We start from the raw sequence: 12,308 nt of genomic DNA, 5'->3' as shown, positions 1-12,308 counted from the left end.
CACTTTCACATGGTTACTCTACAAGACGTAATCCCACTGCTCAAACAACAAGACTACATGACAACACTAGACCTAAAGGATGCATATTTCCATATACCAATACATCCTTCACACAGAAAGTTCCTAAGGTTTGTATTCCAAGGGATACATTACCAATTCAAAGTGTTGCCATTCGGAATAACAACTGCGCCAAGAGTTTTTACAAAATGCCTAGCAGTAGTAGCTGCACATATCAGAAGGCAGCAAATACATGTGTTCCCATACCTAGACGATTGGTTAATCAAAACCAACACGCTAAAACGGTGTTCACAACACACAAAATATGTCATAGAAATCCTACACAAACTAGGTTTCTCAATCAACTACGCAAAGTCACACCTTCTGCCGTGTCAAACACAGCAATACTTAGGAGCAACAATCAACACAGCAAAAGGGATTGCTACTCCAAGTCCACAAAGAGTTCAAACATTTCACAATGTAATACAGGCCATGTATTCAAAACAAATGATACAAGTCAAATTGATAATGAAACTACTAGGCATGATGTCCTCATGCATAGCCATTGTCCCAAATGCAAGGTTACACATGCGGCCCTTACAACAGTGCCTAGCATCACAATGGTCACAAGCACAGGGTCAGCTTCTAGATCTGGTGTTGATAGACCGCCAAACATACATCTCGCTTCAATGGTGGAACAGTATAAATTTAAACCAAGGGCGGCCTTTCCAAGACCCAGTGCCACAATACGTGATCACGACAGATGCTTCCATGACAGGGTGGGGAGCACACCTCAATCAACACAGCATCCAAGGACAATGGGACATACAGCCAAGACAGTTTCACATAAATCACCTAGAACTGTTAGCGGTATTTCTAGCGCTGAAAGCATTTCAACCCATGATAACCCACAAATACATTCTTGTCAAAACAGACAACATGACAACAATGTATTACCTAAACAAACAAGGAGGGGGACACTCAACACAGTTGTGTCTCCTAACACAGAAAATATGGCATTGGGCGATTCACAACCACATTCGCCTAATAGCACAATTTATTCCAGGAATTCAGAATCAGTTAGCAGACAATCTCTCTCGGGATCACCAACAGATCCACGAATGGGAGATTCACCCCCAAATACTGAACACTTACTTCCAAATTTGGGGAACACCACAAATAGATCTATTTGCAACAAAGGAAAACTCAAAATGCCAAAACTTCGCATCCAGGTACCCACAACATCAGTCTTGGGGCAATGCGCTATGGATGAACTGGTCAGGGATATTTGCGTACACTTTTCCCCCTCTCCCACTCCTTCCATATCTAGTAAACAAGTTGAGTCAAAACAAACTCAAACTCATACTAATAGCACCAACATGGGCAAGGCAACCTTGGTACACAACACTACTAGACCTTTCAGTAGTACCTCATGTCAAACTACCAAACAGACCAGATCTGTTAACACAACACAAACAACAGATCAGACATCCAAATCCAGCATCGCTGAATCTAGCAATTTGGCTCCTGAAATCCTAGAATTTGGACACTTAGACCTCACACAAGAATGTATGGAGGTCATAAGACAAGCTAGGAAGCCTACCACTAGACACTGCTATGCAAATAAGTGGAAAAGATTTGTTTATTACTGCCATAATAATCAAATTCAACCCTTACACGCATCTGCAAAAGATATAGTAGGATACTTACTACATTTGCAAAAGTCAAAACTAGCTTTCTCTTCCATAAAGATACATCTTACTGCAATTTCAGCTTACCTGCAAATTACGCACTCAACTTCATTATTTACGATACCAGTCATAAAAGCGTTTATGGAAGGCCTAAAGAGAATTATACCACCAAGAACACCACCAGTTCCTTCATGGAACCTCAACATTGTCTTAACACGACTCATAGGTCTGCCTTTTGAGCCCATGCACTCTTGTGAAATGCAATACTTAACGTGGAAAGTTGCATTTTTTATTGCCATCACATCTCTAAGAAGGGTGAGTGAAATTCAAGCATTTACCATACAAGAACCATTTATTCAAATACACAAGAATAAAGTAGTTCTACGGACAAATCCAAAATTTTTACCAAAAGTTATCTCACCGTTCCACTTGAATCAAACAGTAGAATTACCAGTGTTCTTCCCACAGCCATATTCTGTAGCTGAAAGAGCACTACATACATTAGACATCAAAAGAGCGCTAATGTACTACATTGACAGAACATAACTAATTTGAAAAACAAAACAACTATTTATTGCCTTTCAAAAACCTCATACAGGAAATCCAATTTCAAAACAAGGCATTGCTAGATGGATAGTTAAGTGTATTCAAACCTGCTATCTTAAAGCAAAGAGAGAGCTGCCTATTACACCAAAGGCGCACTCAACCAGAAAGAAAGGTGCTACCATGGCCTTTCTAGGAAATATTCCAATGAACGAAATATGTAAGGCAGCAACATGGTCTACGCCTCATACATTTACCAAACACTACTGTGTAGATGTGTTAACTTCACAACAAGCCACATTAGGTCAAGCTGTACTACGAACATTGTTTCAAACAACTTCAACTCCTACAGGCTAAACCACCGATTTTTGGGAGATAACTGCTTACTAGTCTATGCACAGCATGTGTATCTGCAGCTACACATGCCATCGAACGGAAAATGTCACTTACCCAGTGTACATCTGTTCGTGGCATGAGTCGCTGCAGATTCACATGCGCCCACCCGCCTCCCCGGGAGCCTGTAGCCGTTTAGAAGTTGATCTTGAATATTTGTAAATTTGTAAATATATTACTTTAAACTTCATTATGTACATACTTATTCACTCCATTGCATGGGCACTATTACTAGCATACACAACTCCTACCTCACCCTCTGCGGGGAAAACAATCTAACATGGAGTCGACGCCCATGCGCAATGGAGCCGAAATGGGAGGAGTCCCTCGGTCTCGTGACTCAAAAAGACTTCTTCGAAGAAAAACAACTTGTAACACTCCGAGCCCAACACCAGATGGCGGGATGTGCACAGCATGTGAATCTGCAGCGACTCATGCCACGAACAGGTGTTCACTGGTAAGTGACATTTTCCATATACATACAGATGTTTTGTGACATACATGGCTACAATGTTCCGACGTGCATAAGTACTGCTCGTTACTCTGATTCAAGCATGTGAATCTATGAAAAGTTCCAATACTGGAGTAAGAAAACAAGTTACTTACCTGTAACTGTAGTTCTCCAGTATTGGAATCTATCATAGATTCACATGCGACCCACCCGCCTCCCCGGAGAAGCTCACTTTCACCTTCTTCCTCTTCCTCTTCCTCTTGTCCCACAGTGCCCCCACTCTACCTAAATCCACCATGGAAGAATCTTTCATCCCCTGTGCAGTGCTCCTGTGTCCACCTTCGAGATGTGAATAGGGAAATGAGAAAACCCACCTCTGTGGTCACTCAAAAACCGGTTCCGGTGCAGCTCCTTGCCCACTGGGATTGGTGGCTGGCTGAGTAGAGGACAAAGGATGGGATAGGACCAGATGGTAGCTACAGCTGCTTGTGAGAGTGTATGCCTCCTTGAAATGTACTAAATACCAGGACACTGCCCAGATTATTAGTCTGTAAGAGGAACAGGACACCTTCCCAGGGCCCTTTCCTCTTCTCTGGAAGCAGGTTTACACCTCAGAGTGACATGAGAGGTTCATGCAAATAGGCTTCTGTTTTTTTTCAGGCAGGTGAAAAGGTGACAATTTAAAAGTACCTTTTGTAAATTATTTAGCACAAATCCGACTTTATTTATGAATTAGGCTTTTAAAAAGTCCAAGAATTAACATTGCAGGTGATTTTCTAATTGAAGCTAACACGATTTAATTTTAATATTATATCCCAGAGCATTCCTATGGAACTGTTAACCCTGCTACAGTGAAAATATCTATTGGGGCCTTGTCACTTTAAGGACGTTTTACATTAAACCTTTATATGCCTTGCTTTTAAATACTGTGTACTCTGCCTTATTGGCACTTAAAGCCTACTTAGGGGTAACGTCTTAATGTTTAAAAGGAGGGTTTAGGTATTGCAAAGGGATTATTGTAACCGGTTCAAATTACAGTTTTAAAACTGCACTGACAGGCTGCAGCAGTAGTCCTGCAGTCCTGTTTTGCATGGTCGCTCTAGTGGTGGAACAGTGTATACTATAGTCTATTAGAGACATTTCACTTGCAGGCTGTAGGTAGCTTGTAACATGTACTATAGGGTGGTAGTTCTGCTTTTAAAGAAAGAGTCAGTGAACCGTCATTGATTGTTTCAGTCTGTCCTAAATGCCCAGTCTAGGAGATATCATCTGGCATGTTTAAGATGGATGTCTTCTACTCTTAGGGGTCACCAGTGTTTTGGCTCCTCCAGGTTTTGGTATCTAGCCTCGCTGTATAAGACCCACTCTTCCAAGAAGATGTGAGTTCCACTGGTTTTCCTCTTTTCCTGGACTTCAGCCTGGTGCTGAAGACCTTCAGTTAGTTGGACCCTTGCACTGCAAAACTCCTCTGTGTAGGGGTTGTCCTATTCCATATTATTTATAGTTCTGGCAGAGTAGGCTCCTCTTCCCTTTTTAAGCTCCAGATCCTCCCTGTTAGAAATGGGGTTTTGGGTTGGCAGTCAGGTTACCCCCTGTCCAAGCAAAAGCCCTCACTCTAGTCAGGGTAAGTCACACACAATCCAAGATTATCCTCTGGTAGCTTGGCACGAGCAGTCAGGCTTAACTTAGAAGGCAATGTGTAAAGTATTTGTGCAATAAATCATACAATACCACCATATAGCACCACAACAATACACCACAAAAATACACCACACAGTGTTTAGAAAAATATATAATATTTATCAGGATAATTGTAGGTCAAAACGAATAAAGTTGCAATGTGAATTTGTGGACAAACAAACAAACAAAGTCTCTTTCAAGCACAAAGTACCTGGTTTGGAGTGGAAAATCTCCTCAGAGGGCCACAGAAGAAGAGATACGTGGAAAAAGGGTGTGTGCGTCGATTTCTCCCCAGCACACACGGACTTGCGTCGTTATTTTTCACGCGGGGAAGTCGTGCGTAGTTTTCCGGCGCGTGGACAGTCTTTCTGTGGATCGCGGGGATTACCATATGTCCCGGGTCTGTGCGTGGATTTTCCTGCTTGTTTTCCGGCTGCGCGTCGAAATTTCGATCTCACGGCAGGCGTCGCATCGATTTCTCCTCTGGAGGTCGGGCGGCGTTGTCCTTGCGAAGCCGTGCGTCGAAGTTCCGGTCGTCCCAAAGGTGTTGCGTCGATCAGCGTCGGTGTGCGGCGTATTTCTCGCCGTGGAACAAGCTGTGCGTCGAAACTTTCGCCGCACGGAGCGTCCAAGTGAAAAAGAGAAGTCTTTTTGGTCCTGAGACTTCAGGGAACAGGAGTCAAGCTCTATCCAAGCCCTTGGAGAGCACTTTCACAGCCAGACAAGGCAGCAGGCCAACAGCAAGGCAGCAGTCCTTTGTAGAAAGCAGCCAGGCAGTTCTTCTTGGCAGGATGTAGTTTCTGGTTCAGGTTTCTTCTCCAGCAAGTGTCTGATGAGGTAGGGCAGAGGCCCTGTTTTATACCCAAATGTGCCTTTGAAGTGGGGGAGACTTCAAAGAGTGGCTAAGAAGTGCACCAGGTCCCCTTTCAGTTCAATCCTGTCTGCCAGGGTCCCAGTAGGGGGTGTGGCAGTCCTTTGTGTGAGAGCAGGCCCTCCACCCTCCCAGCCCAGGAAGACCCATTCAAAATGCAGATGTATGCAAGTGAGGCTGAGTACCCTGTGTTTCGGGTGTGTCTGAGTGAATGCACAAGGAGCTGTCAACTAAGCCCAGCCAGACGTGGATTGTAAGGCACAGAAAGATTTAAGTGCAAAGAAATGCTCACTTTCTAAAAGTTGCATTTCTAGAATAGTAATATTAAATCCAACTTCACCAGTCAGCAGGATTTTATATTACCATTCTGGCCATACTAAATATGACCTTCCTACTCCTTTCAGATAAGCAGCTACCACTTCAATACTGTATGAGGGCAGCCCCAATGTTAGCCTATGAAGGGAGCAGGCCTCACAGTAGTGCAAAAACGAATTAAGGAGTTTTACACTTCCAGGACATGTAAACTACTCGGGTACATGTCCTGCCTTTCACCCACACAGCACCCTGCTCTAGGGGTTACCTAGGGCACACATTAGAGGTGACTTATATGTGGAGAAAGGGGAGGTTTAGGCTTGGCAAGTACTTTTAAATGCCAAGTCGAGGTGACAGTGAAACTGCACACACAGGCCTTGCAGTGGCAGGCCTGAGACAAGGAAAAGGGGCTATTTAAGTGGTTGGCACAACCAGTGCTGCAGGCCCACTAGTAGCATTTAATCTACAGGCCCTAGGCACAGAGAGTGCACATTACTAGGGACTTATAAGTAAATTAAATAGTCCAATCAGGTATGATTCAAGGTTACCATGTTTTAAGGGAGAGAGCATATGCACTTTAGCACTGGTTAGCAGTGGTAAAGTGCGCAGAGTCTAAAAGCCAGCAAAAACAGTGTCCAAAAAGTGGAGGGAGGCAGGCAAAAAGTTAGGGGTGACCACCCTAGGGCTGTCAGGTCTAACACTCCCGCTATGGGTAAGATTCTTCCTGAGTCATGGGCATTTTTAAGGTTGGTTTCTCATTCCTCTTGAGCTTCCTCTGGGCTATTGTTCCAGCCTTCAGCTTCTTTGACTTCCCTGATGGGCGGTTTGGTCCCTTGTGGGCACATAGACACACTCAGATAGACCCAACATTTATGTATGAAGTCTTCCTTTCCACCTCATTCCAATCAGAGGTCTCTCGGTGGTTTACCATCGGACACTTCACAGGAATAGAAAACCTCACAGCTACCTTCTTCAGGACAGTAACACCGCCCCACTCAAAGGTGACCTCTGCTCTGGGATGACATTTCATCTCCTTGACAATGTTGACTACCCTAGGGTGGAGATCTGGAATAATCTGCTCTGGGAAACCAGTTGGTTCACCACAGTGGACATGCGGGCTCATATATCCCTGAAAGCATCTACCTTCTTCTCTGTTGAGGACTGGTCATTGTTTGCACTTCACAATGCTGGTAGGTAAGAAGGCCAGGGCTTCAACATCCACCTCACCCACAGAGACTAAGGTGAGTTCAGTCCAACCCCTGGTTTCACCTACGCAAACTTCCACCCCAATTCCTGCACTTACATTCTCTTGGCTTGAGACTGCACACTTGTGGGGGGATCTTCTTGGAATCATCAACTTCCCTTTTAATATCTTGGCTTGTGACAGTCCAGGCACACCACAGTATTCACAGCGACATAAGGTGTCTTCTCCTTATACCATCCTCATTTGTGTTTGGAAAAGGCACAGGATTCCTCCTCTTGGGTAGACCTGTGCAGCTCTTGTGAGAACTACCCCCCCCCCTTTTTTTTTTTTAAAGTCCTTGTTGCTCCCCTTTTTAGCCTGAAGTGTGGCTGAACCTCCCATTCTTGGTATTGGTCCCTTGGGACACACAAGTGCAAACTCTCACTCAGCTTCCTTTCGAAGCTGCATTGCGTCAGACAACTTTTGAATCATGGTGCTGTGTAACTCTGAATGACAGTTACTCAAGATCTGCTCCTGTATGGTCAAATTATGCAGCCTGTCATCAGTAGTGACTGTACTCCCTTTTACCCAGCTCTCTAGAGCTTTTTATTGAGACCTATACAAAGTAAACCTAGGATTATTATCTCTTTTTGTGTGTTCGAGAATTTGATGTGGTACTGTTCAGGTGTGAGAACAAACTTTTGCGCAACCACATCTTTCATGTAAGTGTAGGTGTCAGCTAGACTGTGTTCTAGATTCAGGAATATATTCCTCCCTATTGTTGGTGCTAACTCTCACAGTAAAGTTGTCCAGTGTTGTTGGCCCACCCTGTGCATTCTCTCTGCCATTCCATATGATGGCAGCAGAGTAAATCCAAAATTTGTGCTGTAGTCCTGATGATTTGGATCCCAGTCCTCCCTAGCAGTGAGGCTTCTAGATGGAAGTAAGAAAACAGAAATGAAAGTGGCAATCTTGGAAATAAATAAAATAAACAAGCTGCAATGACATGCTCTTCACACTTTAGATAAATCCATGCATAGAAAAAGTAAGTTGAGAACAGTAAAATACATAGACAAAACTTGCCTCTCCAAAATCCATGATCTATTTTCAAGTTTATTTGGGTTGAAGTCTTCCTGATCAGTTAATAGTGCTTTAGAATTTTTCCAGTAGTCTGGAGGAGTTGGGGCACGGAAACTAGTGGGAATCAAGGGTTATTTTGAATTTGCTAATTTCCACACAAATTATGAATTCTACGGTGTACTGTAAATATCTGTTTAAACACTTTCTGTGAAACGTATTTTCTTCTTCTAGCTTGATATTTAGTAACAAGCATGTTATTTTGTTTGTTTTAGGTAGTGGAGCTACTTTTACTAAGAGGTGCAAATAAAGAGCATAGGAATGTCTCAGACTACACTCCCCTTAGCCTTGCTGCATCAGGAGGTTATGTCAACATAATCAAGGTTCTCCTTACTGCTGGTGCAGAAATAAATTCAAGGTAATGTTTATTCATATTTAGAAATGTGCCTTCCTTATAACAGCACTGGAATTTACATGTTAATGTGTACTATTCATGCAGGGTTTGATATTACTATATGAACAAATTGTTGTGGTTACACATATCCCTTTGTAATGTATTTCTGTTTGGTACTCCAAAGATTCCTTGCCTTGTCACTATCTCCCAGGTCCATATTGGATCAGAAAGGTTTTCCTTCTGGCAATAGCTGACTAGTGCTGCCATATGACAGTACACAACTTTAGTCACTCTTCTTCTCTCCCAGGTAGTGACAACACTGGTCTCCAAATATGGGCCCACCAGCTGGCATGCTTCTGTTTGTTCCTGTTTTTCCACACTTGCTGGCATAGCTCCGGAACACTTCTTTAGGCTTAACAGAATTTTTCCCCCAGGCATGGTTAGATTTTACCTTCTAAAATCTCAGGATTCAAAACCTGTTGCCATTGCAAGAAGATGTCTGTCACATTCCTGTAATATCTGCATGTTTTGCTTGGGACCGACAACGGTCATCTGACAAGCAATTCTTGTGCTTTCATGCACTGAAAGACATTGGGGATCTGAAAGCACAGTTGTTCCCTGCCCTGGCCTGTATGGAGACTCTCAGTCATTTTACTTTCTCTTGGATAAGTTTCCTGATAGGAAGCGCCTCTCTAAATGGCCTTCCCACAAAAGGCACAAAAAACATGAGCAAGAAATTCTCTTACAAGAAGCAGCACCCTTGTGACTTTCTGTAAAGTCTTTGGCTCCATTCTCCCATGTTTCTGGGTTTCAAGAAAACTCAATCTGCTTTTCCAGCTCCATACACCAGTCAGTTTCAAGTTGAGTCCCCTCAGCAGAGCATGTTGCACATCTTTCAGATTGCCCTCCACCCTCAGGGCTCCTTTCAGCTTCCAAGGTTAGTTCAGATCATTTTGGCCCAGTGATTCCAGTGAGACGGACTCGTTAGCTGCCCAATATTGTACCCCAACATTCTCTGCCCTCAGCACTAACTAGCGAGAGTTATTGGCTTTGATGCTTTTGGTGCTGCATTATGCACCGCCTAGCTACTCAGTAGTAGGACATTGTAAGGAAATGCCTCCTTGGCATGGTTACCCCCTGACTTTTTGCCTTTGCTTATGCTATGTTTTGAATTGGAAGTGTGATGAGGCCTGCTAACCAGGCCCCAGCACCAGTGTTCTTTCCCTAACCTGTACTTTTGTATCCACAATTGGCACACCCTGGCATCCAGGTAAGTCCCTTGTAACTGGGACCTCTGGTACCAAGGGCCCTGATGCCAGGGAAGGTCTCTAAGGGCTGCAGCATATCTTATGCCACCCTGGGGACCCCTCACTCAGCACAGACACACTGCTTGCCAGCTTGTGTGTGCTGGTGAGGACAAAACGCGTAAGTCGACATGGCACTCCCCTCAGGGTGCCATGACAACCTCACACTGCCTATGCAGTATAGATAAGTCACCCCTCTAGCAGGCCTTACAGCCCTAAGGCAGGGTGCACTATACCATAGGTGAGGGCACCAGTGCATGAGCACTGTGCCCCTACAGTGTCTAAGCCAAACCTTAGACATTGTAAGTGCAGGGTAGCCATAAGAGTATATGGTCTGGGAGTCTGTTTTACACGAACTCCACAGCACCATAATGGCTACACTGAAAACTGGGAAGTTTGGTATCAAACTTCTCAGCACAATAAATGCACACTGATGCCAGTGTACATTTTATTGTAAAATACACCCCAGAGGGCACCTTAGAGGTGCCCCCTGAAACTTTAACCAACTACCTGTGTAGGCTGACTGGTTCTAGCAGCCTGCCACACTCGAGGCATGTTGCTGGCCCCATGGGGAGAGTGCCTTTGTCACTCTGAGGCCAGTAACAAAGCCTGCCTGGGTGGAGATGCTAACACCTCCCCCAGGCAGGAGCTGTAACACCTGGCGGTGAGCCTCAAAGGCTCACCCCCTTTGTTCCAGCACCGCAGGGCACTCCAGCTAGTGGAGTTGCCCGCCCCCTCCGGCCACGGCCCCCCTTTTGGTGGCAAGGCCGGAGGAAATAATGAGAATAACAAGGAGGAGTCACTGGCCAGTCAGGACAGCCCGTAAGGTGTCCTGAGCTGAAGTGACTCTAACTTTTAGAAATCCTCCATCTTGCAGATGGAGGATTCCCCCAATAGGGATAGGATTGTGACCCCCTCCCCTTGGGAGGAGGCACAAAGACGGTGTACCCACCCTCAGGGCTAGTAGCCATTGGCTACTAACCCCCCAGAACTAAACACGCCCTTAAATTTAGTATTTAAGGGCTCCCCTGAACCTAAGAATTTAGATTCCTGAAACTACAAGAAGAAGAGGACTGCTGAGCTGAAAGACCCCTTCAGAAGAAGAAAAGAAGACACCAACTGCTTTGGCCCCAGACCTACCGGCCTGTCTCCTGCCTTATAAAGAAACCTGCTCCAGCGACGCTTTCCCCAGGACCAGCGACCTCTGAATCCTCAGAGGACTGCCCTGCTTCAAGAAAGACAAGAAACTCCTGAGGACAGCGGCCCTGCTCCAAAAAGACTGCAACTTTGTTACAGAGTAGCAGATTTAAAGACCCCTGCAAATCCCCGCAAGAAGCGTGAGACTTGCAACACTGCACCCGGCGACCCCGACTCGACTGGTGGAGAACCAACACCTCAGGGAGGACCCTCCGGCGACTCCGAGACTGTGAGTAACCAAAGTTGTCCCCCCTGAGCCCCCACAGCAACGCCTGCAGAGGGAATCCCCAGGCTCCCCCTGACCGCGACTGCCTGACTCTAAAATCCCGACAGCTGGAAAAGACCCTGCACCCGCAGCCCCCACCACCTGAAGGATCGGAACTCCAGTGCAGGAGTGACCCCCAGGAGGCCCTCTCCCTTGCCCAGGTGGTGGCTACCCCGAGGAGCCCCCCCCCCCCCCCCCTTGCCTGCCTGCACCGCTGAAGAGACCCCTTGGTCTCCCATTGACTCCCATTGGAAACCCAACGCTTGTTTCTACACTGCACCCGGCAGCCCCCGCGCTACTGAGGGTGTACTTTTTGTGTGAGCTTGTGTCCCCCCCGGTGCCCTACAAAACCCCCCTGGTCTGCCCTCCGAAGACGCGGGTACTTATCTGCTGGCAGACTGGAACCGGGGCACCCCCTTCTCGCCATTGAAGCCTATGTGTTTTGGGCACCTCTTTGACCTCTGCACCTGACCGGCCCTGAGCTGCTGGTGTGGTAACTTTGGGGTTGCTCTGAATCCCCAACGGTGGGCTACCTTGGACCCAAAACTGAAACCTGTAGGTGATTTACTTACCTGCTAAAACTAACAATACTTTACCTCCCCCGGGAACTGTGAAAATTGCACTGTGTCCACTTTTAAAACAGCTATTTGTGTTTTATATGAAAAGTATATATGCTACTGTAATTATTCAAAGTTCCTAAAGTACTTACCTGCAATACCTTTCAAATGAGATATTACATGTAGAATTTGAACCTGTGGTTCTTAAAATAAACTAAGAAAATATATTTTTCTATAACAAAACCTATTGGCTGGATTTGTCTCTGAGTGTGTGTTCCTCATTTATTGCCTGTGTGTATGTACAACAAATGCTTAACACTACTCCTTTGATAAGCCTACTGCTCGACCACACTACCACAAAATAGAGCATTAGTATTCTCTTTTTGCCACTAT

The 12,308-nt window shown here is 45.3% G+C and overlaps 1 protein-coding gene across 3 annotated transcripts in view; it reads left to right on the top strand.

Moving 5' to 3' along the window:
• The window catches only part of ANKHD1 (ankyrin repeat and KH domain containing 1), an 896,896-nt gene that overhangs the window by 248,610 nt on the left and 635,978 nt on the right, over positions 1-12,308 (top strand). For all 3 annotated transcript variants that reach the window (XM_069199295.1, XM_069199294.1, XM_069199296.1), the window contains exon 19: positions 8,474-8,616. In XM_069199295.1, coding sequence (XP_069055396.1) covers positions 8,474-8,616 — 143 coding nt within the window. The remainder of the gene's footprint in view (positions 1-8,473; positions 8,617-12,308) is intronic.

Source organism: Pleurodeles waltl, chromosome 7 (genome assembly GCF_031143425.1).
Source record: "Pleurodeles waltl isolate 20211129_DDA chromosome 7, aPleWal1.hap1.20221129, whole genome shotgun sequence".
Taxonomy (NCBI): domain Eukaryota; kingdom Metazoa; phylum Chordata; class Amphibia; order Caudata; family Salamandridae; genus Pleurodeles; species Pleurodeles waltl.
This window is presented reverse-complemented; position numbering and strand designations above follow the sequence as displayed.